Below are 13,966 nucleotides of genomic sequence, written 5' to 3'. Positions count from 1 at the left end.
TCAGTGAAAGCGAAACAGGAACCCGACTGTTCCCTTACCCAGTCTAAAACATGCTTGACCCCAGCTGCCCACCAAGTTGGTTGACTTTCACAGGTACTCTCAAAGGCCTAGCAAGTCAAAGCAGCTGGGGATGGGCAATAAGGGCTGGGGTTGGCCATGTTCAAGAATGAATAATAAGTGGAGGAAGAAGTCATCTATGTACGGTTAAGCTCATGCTAACTGGACCAAAGACCCTTCAACCCAGCTCAGCATAACTTTGCAAAACTAATCACACTCCGAGAGTGTCTGAGAGCACTCTCGCAAGACAGATGTTGCACCCTTTTGGAGCTTCCACACTAACTATCTGACTTTTTGCAGCCCATTTATAGTACTCAGCTAATCAAGGCTATCTGTGGTTATAACAGGATGGGTTTATTTCATGGTTGAAAATGTGTTGCTGGTTAAAGCACAGCAGGTTAGGCAGCATCCAAGGAACAGGAAATTCGACGTTTCGGGCATAAGCCCTTCATCAGGAATGGAGCCATTCCTGATGAAGGGCTTATGCCCGAAACGTCGAATTTCCTGTTCCTTTGATGCTGCCTAACCTGCTGTGCTTTAACCAGCAACACATTTTCAACTGTGATCTCCAGCATCTGCAGACCTCATTTTTTACCCGTGGGTTTATTTAATGCTAGACCCTCCCACCTCACCCCACCAAGTCGTTGGTTGTCTGACCAATGTTGGAGTGAAGATTGCCAGTTCAAGTGTAAACTCGGATGAGAAGTTTGAGTTGTGTTATTTTGTTTTGGCAGGCTGGAAATGTACTGCCGTGAGCTGACCCAACGATATGAAAACGTCTGGGTTATTTCTGGACCTTTGACTCTGCCCGTAACAGGAACTGATGGGAAGAAATCTGTTAGCTACCAGGTGAGGAACATCGGGATGTCTGTGTATAGCAGAGTTGTGGATGTTTGCTTCCGTGCTGACTGGAAGGCGAATGGACAAAGAGAGCACAGGAAACAGATAATCAACATTAGAGAGAGAAACAGTTACAGGAAGAGGGAAGTGCAAAGCTCACAACAAGAGCAAATCCCTGAGCATTGATTCAATTAGGTAGAAACCACAGAGTCTTGCAAACAGTTTAACGTTATCAGAGCAATTAAATTAAATACCACATTAAAATAGCAGCCATTTATCTATTATCTTGTGACTTTTATTTTGCTTTTTCATCTGCTTTCAACTTGAAGAATTGAGTACAGGGGTTGAAAGGTCATATTGCGGCTGTACGGGACATTAGTTAGGCCGCTTTTGGAAGACTGCATTCACACCCAGTCTCTCTCCTGTAGGAAGGGTGTTGTGAAACTTGAAAGGATTCAGAAAAGATTTACAAGGATGTTGCCAGGGTTGGAGGGTTTGAGTTATAGGGAGTGGTTGAACAGGCTGGGGCTGTTTTCCCTGGACCGTTGGAGACTGAGGGGTGACCTTATAGAGGTTTATGAAATCATGAGGGGCATGGATAGGGTAAATAGACAAGATCTTTTCCCCAGGGTAGCTGAGTCAGAGACTAGAGGGCATAGATTTAAGGTGAGGGGGAAAGATTTAAAAGGGACCTTAGGGGCAACTTGTTCAGGGTGGGGTGTGTGTGTGTGTGTGGAATGAGCTGCCAGAGGAAGTGGTGGAGGCTGGTACAATTGTAACATTTATTAGATTACTTAGTGTGGAAACAGGCCCTTCGGCCCAACAAGTCCACACTGACCCCATCCAGACCTATTTCCCTACATTTACCCCTTCACCTAACACGACAGGCAATTTAGCATGGCCAATTCACCTACCCTGCACATTTTTTGAACGTGGGAGGAAACTGGAGCACCCGGAGGAAACCCACACAGACACAGGGAGAAAATGCAAACTCCACACAGACAGTTGCCTGAGGTGGGAATTGAACCCAGGTCTCTGACACTGTGAGGTAGCTGTGCTATCGACTGTGCCACCATGCCACCCAAAAGGCATCTGGTTGGGTTTAGAGGGGTATGGGCCAGTGCTGGTAAATAAGACTAGATTAATTCAGGATGTCTGATCGGCATGGGCCAGTTGGATGGAAGGGTCAGTTTCCAAACTCTCTGACTCTAAAAGCTTATTAATCAGGTAACTCATTTTGCAATCCTCAACAGAAACACTAACTGTTTTCACATTATCAGGATGTGTGGTCATTTCATCCTCAATTATATACACTTAAATTTTGTTTTCTGCAGATGTTAAGCTAACTGGTCTGTAATTGGCCAGTTTATTTGTTGTCTTTTTCCACTATGAGTTCTGCAGTCGCAAATCTCCAAATGTCTGATGTGCGTGCACTCAGTAAGGCCATGAGCTATCATTTTGAAGGCCTTGGCAGTTTTTCCCTTCAGATGCTTAGAATATAACTCACTGGGCAGTTTGTCTGTTGTTAGCTTCACTGTAATTTTCCTTATTCTTTCCTAATTTCATTGACCTCACCGTCAGCTGTTTCAGATTAATCTTTCTTGAAATTCTGCTTATTAAATATTCTGTCACTTTTCTTTAATGGCGACCTAATGTTGATCATCATAGAATGGTTAAAGTAAAGTCACCATAGGGCTGCCCTCTCATTGGCGAGAGGCAGCTGGTGATGAGTTTAACCTGAGGGTCACCATGTCTCTGACAAGAGAGAAGTTGAGAAGGAAAGTCTTTATGGTTAACCTCAGCCAGTACAGGAATTGAACCTGCAATGTAGGCAAACCAGCCTTCCAGCCAACTGGGTGAATCAGCCCCAAGACAACGGTTACAGCACAGGAAGAGGTTGTTCAGTTCAACTTGTTCATTCTGGCTCTCTGTAAGAGCTACTCAGCCAGTCCCAGCCTTTCCCACACAGCCCGGAAACTTGTTTCTCTTTGTTTGATTCATCATTAAATCTACCACCCCCTCGTTTTCAGACAATTCTGCCCTCTCAAACATCTTGGTTTTAGCAGTCCTGTTTTTACTGACACACGAAGACATCACTGCCCCTTTTCTCTCATGTAGTTGCATACAGCTTTCCTTATCAAGCTCTTAAACTCTCCCTACCTTCTTACACCGATGTAGTGGAGAGTTTCATGCTTCAGTGATCCCGTGAGTGACGCTACGTAGAATCCCTTGCTCCTGATTGGGCCAGCCATGGTGTCAAGGTTGGTAGGGGAGGGGGGAGGTGCTGGACAAAATAAAATCTGAAGTCGCCAATGATGGAGCAGACTGAAAGGATGGTGGTGTACCCCTATGGTTGCAAAGCAAGAAGGGCAGCAGTGTGGGCCTGATCACTGCAGTTGACAAGTCACTGCAATCTGACCACCAACCCGTCACAATCGTGTGGACGATGAGGAGCTCCAAGGCCCCATATTAGCCATGATCCCAGCATCCTGCCTGGCCACATGGTGATGGAAAATTGATGATGGAGACCTAGCTGAGAAGTCCCTAGTCAGGAATCTGAACACAGGCGCCAAATGTGTGACAGTCTTTGAACACTTCTGTTGAGACAGAGGTATCTGTGGAAATCCACATTTATGACTGGGCTGCCCTGTTTGGGATACCCTCTGTTCACCCCAAATGGGGGTAGGTTGACAATAGGTATCCTAAAAATAAACTGTGCCACTTTCTCCTGCCTGGCAAGTCACACCCTGTGGAATCATCATCTTTGTAGTTAAAGAAGGGAACCTCTACAAGTATTGTAACAACTTGGAATGTCAGTAGGCCCATAGATAATCCTAAGAGAGTCCATCCAGATAGAGGGTGGTATGTGTATGGAATGTGCTGCCAGAGGAAGTGGTGGAGGCTGGTACAATTACAACATTTAAGAGGCATTTGGATGGGTATATGAGTAGGAAGGGTTTGGAGGGATATGGGCCGGGTGCTGGTAGGTGGGACTAGATTGGGTTGGGATATCTGGTCGGCATGGACGGGTTGGACTGAAGGGTCTGTTTCCATGCTGTACATCTCTATGACTATGACTGTAAATGAACTGCAGTCTTATCACATGAGCTCGCAACACCCCAAAATAACATTGCCGCCCTTCCTTGGGAAGGGGTAGGCTAAGTCAATGACCACAGTCCAGCTGAATAAAGTCTGCTAACACAACCTGCTGTTACCGCATCAGACTAAAATCCCCTTTCAACCCGAGTATTTTGTGCCTTTTTGCCACCTGGTGAGTGAGATTCTGCTGTGAACCTTTTAGCTGCTAGTCTGGAGGCTCACCCGCCAATGTGGAAATGTTCCATAAACTCAACAATTTCCTTTTAACAGAACACGCAGTTTAACAGCTGCCTGTAATTTTTTTTTGAAAGAAGCGAGTCTTGCACATCACTTTACTGAGCTTAAAAATATTGAATTGCTGGGAGTTTTTGCGAGTGATATTGTTGCTAATTTTCCACTATCCCTTGGATGGAGCTGGCGTTGTTAAATGAGGAAGTAAACGTTGCACTGCTTTGGGTGGAGAAATGGCAGATGGAGTTCAATCCGGGTAAGTGAGAGATGCTGCACTTTAGGAATTCAAATGTTAAGGAAAAGTATACAGTTAGTGGCAGGGCCCCGAACAGTATTGATGTGTTAACGTTGTTAAATGAGGCAGTAATTGCTGCACTGTTTTAGGAATCTCGTTCCTTCTGGTCCCTACCACAGTGTTGCTTTGTTTCAACTTTTTAAGAAGGTGATCCTTTGTAAGTTCATGAATTCTGATGTTTTACTTCTCCGTGGGGAGAAAAAAAAAGATAGCAAGTGTTTCAATTAAAATATCTCCCGTTGAATGGTAGAGAATTACTGCTCGGAAGAGGGGCATCCAGTCCATTGAGTTTGTGCCAGCTGTTTTAAAGAGAGGTGCAGTTAGTTGATCTTCCCCATATCCCTGCAGTCATGTTCTCTATTAAATATTTATCTGCTTCTCAAGAGAAGGTTGCTATTTAGACAGTTTCCACCAGGCTGTTGGTTGTGCACTTTTTGTGAAAATATTTTTCATGATTAGATTCCTTACAGAATGGAAACAGGCCCTTCAGCCCAACAAGTCCACACCAACCCTCCGAAGAGTAACCTCACCCAGACCCATTCCCATTCCCCTATCCTACATTTACCCCTGACTAATGCAGCTAACACTACGGGCAATTTAGCTTGGCCAATTCACCTGAACTGCACATCTTTGGATTGTGGGAGGAAATCGGAGCACCCAGAGGAAACCCATGCAGACACAGGGAGAATGTGCAAACTCCACACAGACAGTTGCCCGAGGAATCGAACCCAGATCCCTGACGCTTTGAGGTAGCGATGCTAACCACTGAGCCACCCAATGTTATTTCTGGTTCTTTTGCTAGTCACATCAAATCTGCGATCTGGAGTTATATACCTTTATGATATTGGGAGCAATTTTTCATTATTTATCTAAACTTTCCATGATTTTAAGCATTTTTCACCTTGGCCTACTCAAGAGTACAATCCCAGTTCTTCTATTCTGTCTCATCATTAATTGCTCATTCTTGAAGCCAATCTCATGAACCTCTTTTAATACCCTTCCCCAAGCTTCACACCTTGTTACAGTGTAGTGTCCAGAAGAGGCACAACATATCATCAGAGGCTGAGCTTGTGTTTTCTATTGTTTTAGTACAGCTTGCTTGCTGTATAAAGCCTGCGATCGCACATACTTTATTATTAACTCTTACATTTACCTGAACTGCCACCTTTAAAAGCTTTGTGCATGAACACCCACAGGTCTCTATCTTCTTACTTCCCCTTCAAATTCATACCAATATGTTACCACTTCCTCTTCTCAATAGCCTACATCCTGTATCCTCTGTGTCAGATTTCTTTATAACATTTTAGAGTCAGAAAGTTAGATAACATGGAAACAGACCCTTCGGCCCAACTCGTCCACGCCGATCAGATATCCTAAGCTGATCTAATCCTATTTGCCAACATATGGCCCATATCCCTCTAAACCCTTCCTGTTCATGTACCCAACCAGACGCCTTTAAAATATTGTCATTGTATCAGTCTCCACCACTTCCATTCATACATGCACCACCCTCTGCATGAAAGATTTGCCCCTGAAGCCCCTTCTAAATCTTTCCCCTCTCACCTTAAACCTACACTCTATAGTTTTGGACACCCTCCTATTCACCATATTCATGCCCCTCATGATCGTTTGAAACTCTATAAGGTTACTCCTTGGCCTCTGACATTCCAGGGAAAAAGCTGCAGTCTATTCCACCTCCCCCTATAGCTCAACCCCTCCAATCCCAGTGACATCCTTGTGAATATTGCTCAATCTGTACAATATTCAAGTTGCACAAAGCCTCTCTGCCCATCACCCTGCAGTTGCAGACTTCCTACTGTTGATGGCACTGTGGTAGGAGAAATGCTTATCTCTTCCTTCTACTCTAACATGGCCAAAGGCTTTTGCTAAAGCAACATTGTTTGGTTGCTAGAAATCTATAATAAAAACTGAAGATGCTGGAAATGCACAATAGGTGAGGCAACAATTCTGGGCAGAGCAACAGTCTTAAATTTTCAGATTAATGGCTTCTCTAAATTGTGAAGCCCTTAACTCTGTGTCCGCAGATACTGCTTGCCCTGCTCTGAGCCTCTCAACCTCTCTGCCCCTTTCACTCTCTTGACTCCTTTAAGACGCCCTTTAAAACATACCTCTTCGACCAAGCTTTAGGCTTTAGTCTACCTTGATACCTCCTAACTTGGCTTGATATCAAACCTTGCCCTGTAATGCTCCTTGTGAAACACCTTGGGATGACATTAAAGAGTTATACAAATGCAGGCAGTTGTTGAAGGTGATTAATGTATGTCGTTCAGCAGAACTTTGTTTGACACAAAGGCAGCCGATAGTTTCTGTTGACGCTGAAGTTGTTGGGGATAAATGCCAATAAATTGATCTGAATATATCTGGTCAATATTTGTTTTGTGAAGGCAACATAGATTGAAAATAATTGGGCAAGTAAACAACAAATTCAAGCGATATTTTACTTTTGTGTTTAACAAGCCCAAGATACACAGTCATCAGTGTGCCATAGAGCATTATTAGAAAATGCTCTAATAATGCATTAGTGATGACTAGAGGTTTCAAGTTAATTATATTGTAACTGATACTGTGCCAGGATGCTTCTGCTAATTGGGAGCCTGCATTCTGTTTTCCTAATGTGTGGATTAATTTGTTTTTCGTTGAATGCACTCTCGTTCCATAGCTTTCCAATTGCTCTTTAACATTAAAAGTAAGACTGTCTATAGTTAAAATTAACGTTAAGGTTACAAGCTTAAAGTTGGAACTAAGCCCCCCCCCCCCCCCCCGCGACGCTGTCATGAAAGGAGCAGCCTGTTGACTCAGTGATCAGCACCACTGCCTCTCAGCGGCAGGCTCGATCTCAGCCTCGGGCAACCGTCCGTGTAGAGTTTGCACACTCTCTGCCTGGGTTTCCTCCGGGTGCTGCGGTTTCCTCCCCCAGTCCAAAGCCATGGGAAATGCAGGGATATAGGGATAGGTAAGAGGATGGGCCGGGATAGGATGTTGTTCAGAGTGTTGGAATGGGCTCGATGGGCCGAACGGCCTGCGTCCACACCACAGGCAGAAGTGAGGGCTGCAGATGCTGGAAACCAGAGTTTAGATCAGAGTGGTGCTGGAAAAGCACAGCAGATCAGGCAGCATCCGAGGAGCAGGAAAATCATCGTATTAGGCAAAAGCCCTTCATCAGGAGTTGCGTCCACACTGTAGACATTCTATGAAGCACTTTCTTCATACAAAGGGTAATGGAAATCTGGAGTTGTCTCTCCCACGAGAGACTGATAAGGTCGAGGTCAGTTGGAAATTTTACAACTAAGATTGGTAAATCATTTACAACAAAAACAGAGATTGCTGGAAAAACTCAGCAGGTCTGGTGGCATCTGTGGGGAGAAAGCAGAATTTGATGAAATCATTTGGTCCGTATTGAGGGATATAGAATTAGTTCGGTCGAGTCAAGCTCGGGATCAGGTACAATCCAAGTGACTGGCACAGCAGACACAAGGGGCTGAATGGTCTACTCTTGTTCTCAAGTTAGTGGCAACTCTAAAGAGGTCTAAATTCCATGAGCGTCCTGACCTTTCTCTGTGATGGCGTGTACAGAGAACACAAATGAACATCGTGTAGAAATTGGCTGCTGAGGGTGGGAGGCATGAAGCTGATCATGCACATGCACTTTTTATCCTTAACATTACCATCAGGGGCTGTTCAAACATTGTGTTCAAAACAACCAGTTGAAAACAAGGAAATTTCCATGGCTGCCGTGATGAGATTCAAACCCAGGTTCCTGGAATACTACCTCAGTGTCGGGGTTAACAGTCTAACAACAGGGCTGCCACCTTCCCATTGTGGCCGATTTGCAGACTGACTTGCCCGTAATATTATAAAGGGACTGGCAATCTGGATGAATGTTGGCAAATTTCCAAAAGACATCCATTAAGGAACTGCGCATAACTCTTAATAAGATGAGCCCGTAGTTTTGGGGATAGCATGGATAGAGGATTGGCCAAATAATAAAGGACAGAGAGTTGGAATAAAGAAGGCATTTTCCACCTGTAACTAACAGAGTGGCACAGGGTTCAGTCCTTGGGCCACAGTTCCTTACAATCTATATCAAAGATTTGGATAAGAGAAGTGAATTAACTCTCACCAAGTTTGCAGATTACACAGAAATAAGTGAGAAGGCAAGTAGTGAGGGAGGACCCAAAGAGTACGGAGGGATATGGACAGGTTACATTTAGCAGATGGAATATAATGTGGTAAAATGTGAGTTTATGCACTTTGACAGGAAGGCCAGGAAAGCTGAAAATTATTTAAATGGGGAAAAGACTGCAGAAAGCTATAGCACCGAGGGATTTGGAAGTCTTAGTGCAAGAATCACAAAATAGCATCCAAGTTGAGCAGTAAATAGGGAAGGCAAATCGAATGCTGGTTTTTATTTCAGAGGGAATAGAACATAAAACTGGAGAGGAAGAGCTGAAAATGTGTTGCTGGAAAAGCGCAGCAGGTCAGGCAGCATCCAAGGAGCAGGAGAATCGACGTTTCGGGCATGAGCCCTTTAGGAAGAAGGGCTCATGCCCGAAACGTCGATTCTCCTGTTGGATGCTGCCTGACCTGCTGCGCTTTTCCAGCAACACATTTTCAGCTCTGATCTCCAGCTTCTGCAGACCTCACTTTCTCCATAAAATTACCAATAAAATTGGTAAAACTATACAAGGCACTTCTCAGACCAGGAATACTGTGAGCAGTTTTGATCCTCTTACTTCAGGAAAAATGGACTGGTCTTACAGGCACGCAGTCCAGAGAAGGTTCAGTAAGCTACTCCTGGGTATAGCGAGCGAGATTTTCTTAGAAGGAGAGTTTGAGTTGGTTGGACTGTACCAGTTTAGAAGATTAAGAGGTGACCTTATTGAGACATATAAAATTCTTGGGGAGCTTGATAGAGTACATGTGGAGATGTTGCTTCCACTTGTGAGATGGTCTCAACCAAGAGGTGTTAATCTCAGAGTAAAGAGGCACTTATTAAAGACAGAGATGAGGAGGAATGTTTCCTCCCAGAGGTTTGTGAATGTGTGGAATTCTTTACTGCAGAGGATTGTAGAGGCAGGGTCATTCAGTGTGTTCACAGCTGAGATGGACAGATTTCTAATTGTAAAAGAATCAAAGATTGTAGGGAAAAGGCAGGAACTGGAGTTGAGGATGATCAGATCAGCCTTGATGTCACTGAATTGCACAGCGATCCCGACAGGATGGCCTAATGGCCTACCTCTGTTCCTGCGTCTTATGGTCAGACTGTGAAGGTCAGTGGCAGCAGACATATCTCATGCTGATATGCTCTGGCCTATTGGAGTCGGCCATCATTCACTGCAGGTTTTGTAGAACCACGCAAATAAAACGCTGGAACCAGCTTGCTTCGCCCAGCCCAGTTATTCTAATTTTAGAATTTACACTCACAAATCACCAAAAGAATCGCTTTGACTTGTCATTTAGTTTGATGAGACATTTTGCTCAGTCCTTATTTTCTGTCGCACTACATCACTGTTCTTCTCTGGCAGGCTGTCACACTTTTATGTTTGTTTGCTTGCTCATTCTCTCTCCTTGTTGTTTGTTACTCTTGTGTCTTCACTGTAATAATTACTCGTACCTTTGTAACTTAAGACAGCACTAAGGGTCCAGCACAGTAACTGGTGCCCGCCGGCAAATCACATTGCAATACCTGATTTCCCCTGACTGAGAAACATAAACTAGCTAGATTTTCTCTTCGGTTCACAACATTGAGTTAGATAGTTGCAGCTCTACACAAAGCTAACATCTTCAAGGCACCTTTTTGGGAAGAGAATTGCAAAAGCAGACCGCTAGCACTGAGAGCTGTTTAAAAACGATATTCATCACAGCTGAGCCTGATGCTTTCAATCAGCCCAACTCTTTCTAGTTCACTGGATAAGGGCACGGGTGAGGAACCCTGACTAATCACCCTCCCCCATGCTCAGGTCGACAATTCAGGCACCTCCAATTCCTAGCACAATGACCCACTCGCCTCATCTTGGCAATGTAATGCTAGTTCGGATAATTCACTCTGCTGGGCACCTGATTTACGTTTACAAGGAAGGGTTTACTTTCTGAATGCAGGGCTTCACTGTTTGAGTAAAAACCGAAAGAAGTGCGGCTGCTGTAAATCAGAAACAAAAACAGAAGTTCCTGGAAAAGCTCAGCGGGTCTGGCAGCACGTGTGGAGAGAAATCCGAGTTCACATTTCGTGCCCAGTGAACTCCATCATCTGTTTAGAGGAAGTTGACCCAGACACCTCATTTACCATTCAGATGAACACCACCCCCTCATACTTAAATTGGCTCATTGCCCTATTTTGTTTTGCCCCTGTGAAACACCTTGGATGGTTTTGTTAGAGATGCTAGATAAATGCCGGTTGTTGTTGTCACGGCCCCAAGCTTTCTACCATGGGTTTTGCGTAAACATAGGAAGCCGAGTATTGTTCTGACCAGATTCATTATGATGTGATTCAGTGTGCTTTGAATGGTTTAGCAGTACTGAAAGTGCATTTAAAAATATTTCAAGTATTTCACACAAATCACCACTGACGTCTGCTTGCCCCGTTGCTTTAGTTGTTTAGATTTCTATGTTTGGTTACTCGACTACTTCAGTTTGCTTCTTGAATAGCTTCCAACTTCCCTATTTGGGCAGGGGTTCCCCTGCAAAAAGCCGCAAGTTCCTGGTCCCCACTGTATCCCAACTTTGGGAAGGGGAAATCTCCATTGTAACTGGAGATAAGTATTTATTAATGAACTGCCCCAGAAATAATACCCCAGTGAGAAGGTAAAGACAGGAAAACATATCGGGCGATGCAAATCATGAAGCACAATGCTGTCTAATGAAAGAACATGCACATTTATTTGTAGCAACTTTCATGATCTCTTAGACACTGCAAGACCATATATGGCCAATGAACCACTTCTGAAGTGGTGTTGTTGGTGTAGGAAATATGGTAATCACTTTGCAAACAGCAACATGTTGAAAACCAGAAAGTCTGCTTTTAGTGATATGTAGGTGAAAACAATGACTGCAGATGCTGGAAACCAGATTCTGGGTCAGTGGTGCTGGAAGAGCACAGCAGTTCAGGCAGCATCCGAGAAGCAGCAAAATTGACGTTTCAGGCAAAAGCCCTTCATCAGGAATAAAGGCAGAGAGCCTGAAGCGTGGAGCGATAAGCTAGAGGAGGGTGGAGGTGGGGAGAAAGCAGCATAGAGTACAATAGGTGAGTGGGGGAGGGGATGAAGGAGATAGGTCAGGGAGGAGGGTGGAGTGGATAGGTGGAAAAGAAGATAGGCAGGTTGGACAAGTCATGGGGACAGTGCTGAGCTGGAAGTTTGGAACTAGGGTGAGGTAGGGGAAGGGGAAATGAGGAAACTGTTGAAATCCACATTGATGCCCTGGGGTTGAAGTGTTCCGAGGCGGAAGATGAGGCATTCTTCCTCCAGGCGTCTGGTAGTGAGGGAGCGGCGGTGAAGGAGGTCCAGGACCTCCATGTCCTCAGCAGAGTGGAAGGGGGAGTTGAAATGTTGGGCCACAGGGCAGTGTGGTTGATTGGTGCAGGTGTCCCGCGGATGTTCCCTAAAACGCTCTGCTAGGAGGCGTCCAGTCTCCCCAATGTAGAGGAGACCGCATCGGGAGCAACAGATACAATAAATGATATTAGTGGATGTGCAGGTAAAACTTTGATGGATGTGGAAGGCTCCTTTAGGGCCTTGGGTGGAGGTGTGGGAGGAGGTGTGGGCACAGGTTTTGCAGTTCCTGCGGTGGCAGGGGAAGGTGCCAGGATGGGAGGGTGGGTTGTTGGGGGCATGGACCTGACCAGGTAGTCACGGAGGGAACGGTCTTTGCGGAAGGCGGAAAGGGGTGGGGAGGGAAATATATCCCTGGTGGTGGGGTCTTTTTGGAGGTGGCGGAAATGTCGGCGGATGATTTGGTTTATGCAAAGGTTTATAGGGTGGAAGGTGAGCACCAGGGGCATTCTGTCCTTGTTACGGTTGGAGGGGTGGGGTCTGAGGGTGAAGGTGCGGGATGTGGACGAGATGTATTGGAGGGCATCTTTAACCACGTGGGAAGGGAAATTGCGGTCTCTAAAGAAGGAGGCCATCTGGTGTGTTCTATGGTGGAACTGGTCCTCCTGGGAGCAGATAAAGCGGAGGCGGAGGAATTGGGAATACGGGATGGCATTTTTGCAGGAGGTAGGGTGGGAAGAGGTGTAATCCAGGTAGCTGTGGGAGTCGGTGGGTTTGTAAAAAAATGTCAGTGTCAAGTCGGTCATCATTAATGGAGATGGAGAGGTCCAGGAAGGGGAGAGAGGTGTCAGAGATGGTCCAGGTAAATTTAAGGTCAGGGTGGAATGTGTTGGTGAAGTTGATGAATTGCTCAACCTCCTCATGGGAGCATGAGGTGGTGTCAATGTAGCGGAGGAAGAGGTGGGGAGTGGTGCCAGTGTAATTACGGAAGATCGACTGTTCTACGTAGCCAACATAGAGACAGGCATAGCTGGGGCCCGTAGGTGTGCCCATGGCTACCCCTTTGGTCTGGAGGAAGTGGGAGGATTCGAAGGAGAAATTGTTAAAGGTGAGAACCAGTTCGGCCAAACGAATGAGAGTGTCGGTGGAAGGGTACTGTTGGGGACGTCGGGAGAGGAAAAAACGGAGGCTTTGGAGGCCCGGGTCATGGCGGATGGAGGTGTAGAGGGATTGGATATCCATGGTGAAGATGAGGCCTTGGGGGCGGGGAAATGGAAGTCTTGGAGGAGGTGGAGGGCGTGGGTGGTGTCTCGAACGTATGTGGGGAGTTCCTGGTCTAGGGGGATAGGACAGTGTTGAGGTAGGTAGAGATGAGTTCAGTGGGGCAGGAGCATGCTGAGACAATGGGTCAGGCCAGGGTGGTCAGGCTTGTGAATCTTGGGAAGGAGGTAGAACCGGGCAGTGCGGGGTTCCCGGACTATGAGGTTGGAAGCTGTGGGTGGGAGATCTCCTGAGGTGATAAGGTTCTGTATGGTCTGGGAGATGATGGTTTGGTGATGGAGTGTGGGGTCATGGTCGACGGGGCGGTAGGAAGAGGTGTCCTCGAGTTGGCGTTTGGCTTCAGCGGTGTAGAGGTCAGTGCGCCCCTTTTATCTGCTGCTTGATGGTGAAGTTGGGATTGGAGCAGAGGGATTGGAGGGCTGCGCGTTGTGAGGGTGAGAGGTTGGAGTTGGGGAGGTGGGGTAGACAGGTTGAGGCGGTTAATGTCCCGGCGGCAGTTGGAAATGAAGAGGTTGAGAGCGGGTAATAGGCCAGCACGGGGTGTCCAGGTGGATGCAGTGTGTCGGAGGTGGGTGAAGGGGTCCTCGGAACGTGGGCGGGAATCCTGATTGTGAAAGTAAGCTCGGAGGCGGAGACGACGGAAGAATTGTTCAAC

The 13,966-nt window shown here is 46.0% G+C and overlaps 1 protein-coding gene across 1 annotated transcript in view; it reads left to right on the top strand.

The window, feature by feature from the left end:
* Positions 1-13,966, top strand: part of LOC132814275 (nuclease EXOG, mitochondrial-like) — a 49,959-nt gene that overhangs the window by 25,253 nt on the left and 10,740 nt on the right. Inside the window, exon 5 of the mRNA XM_060823461.1 lies at positions 792-906. Coding sequence (XP_060679444.1) covers positions 792-906 — 115 coding nt within the window. The remainder of the gene's footprint in view (positions 1-791; positions 907-13,966) is intronic.

Source organism: Hemiscyllium ocellatum, unplaced genomic scaffold (assembly GCF_020745735.1).
Source record: "Hemiscyllium ocellatum isolate sHemOce1 unplaced genomic scaffold, sHemOce1.pat.X.cur. scaffold_780_pat_ctg1, whole genome shotgun sequence".
Lineage (NCBI taxonomy): Eukaryota > Metazoa > Chordata > Chondrichthyes > Orectolobiformes > Hemiscylliidae > Hemiscyllium > Hemiscyllium ocellatum.
This window is presented reverse-complemented; position numbering and strand designations above follow the sequence as displayed.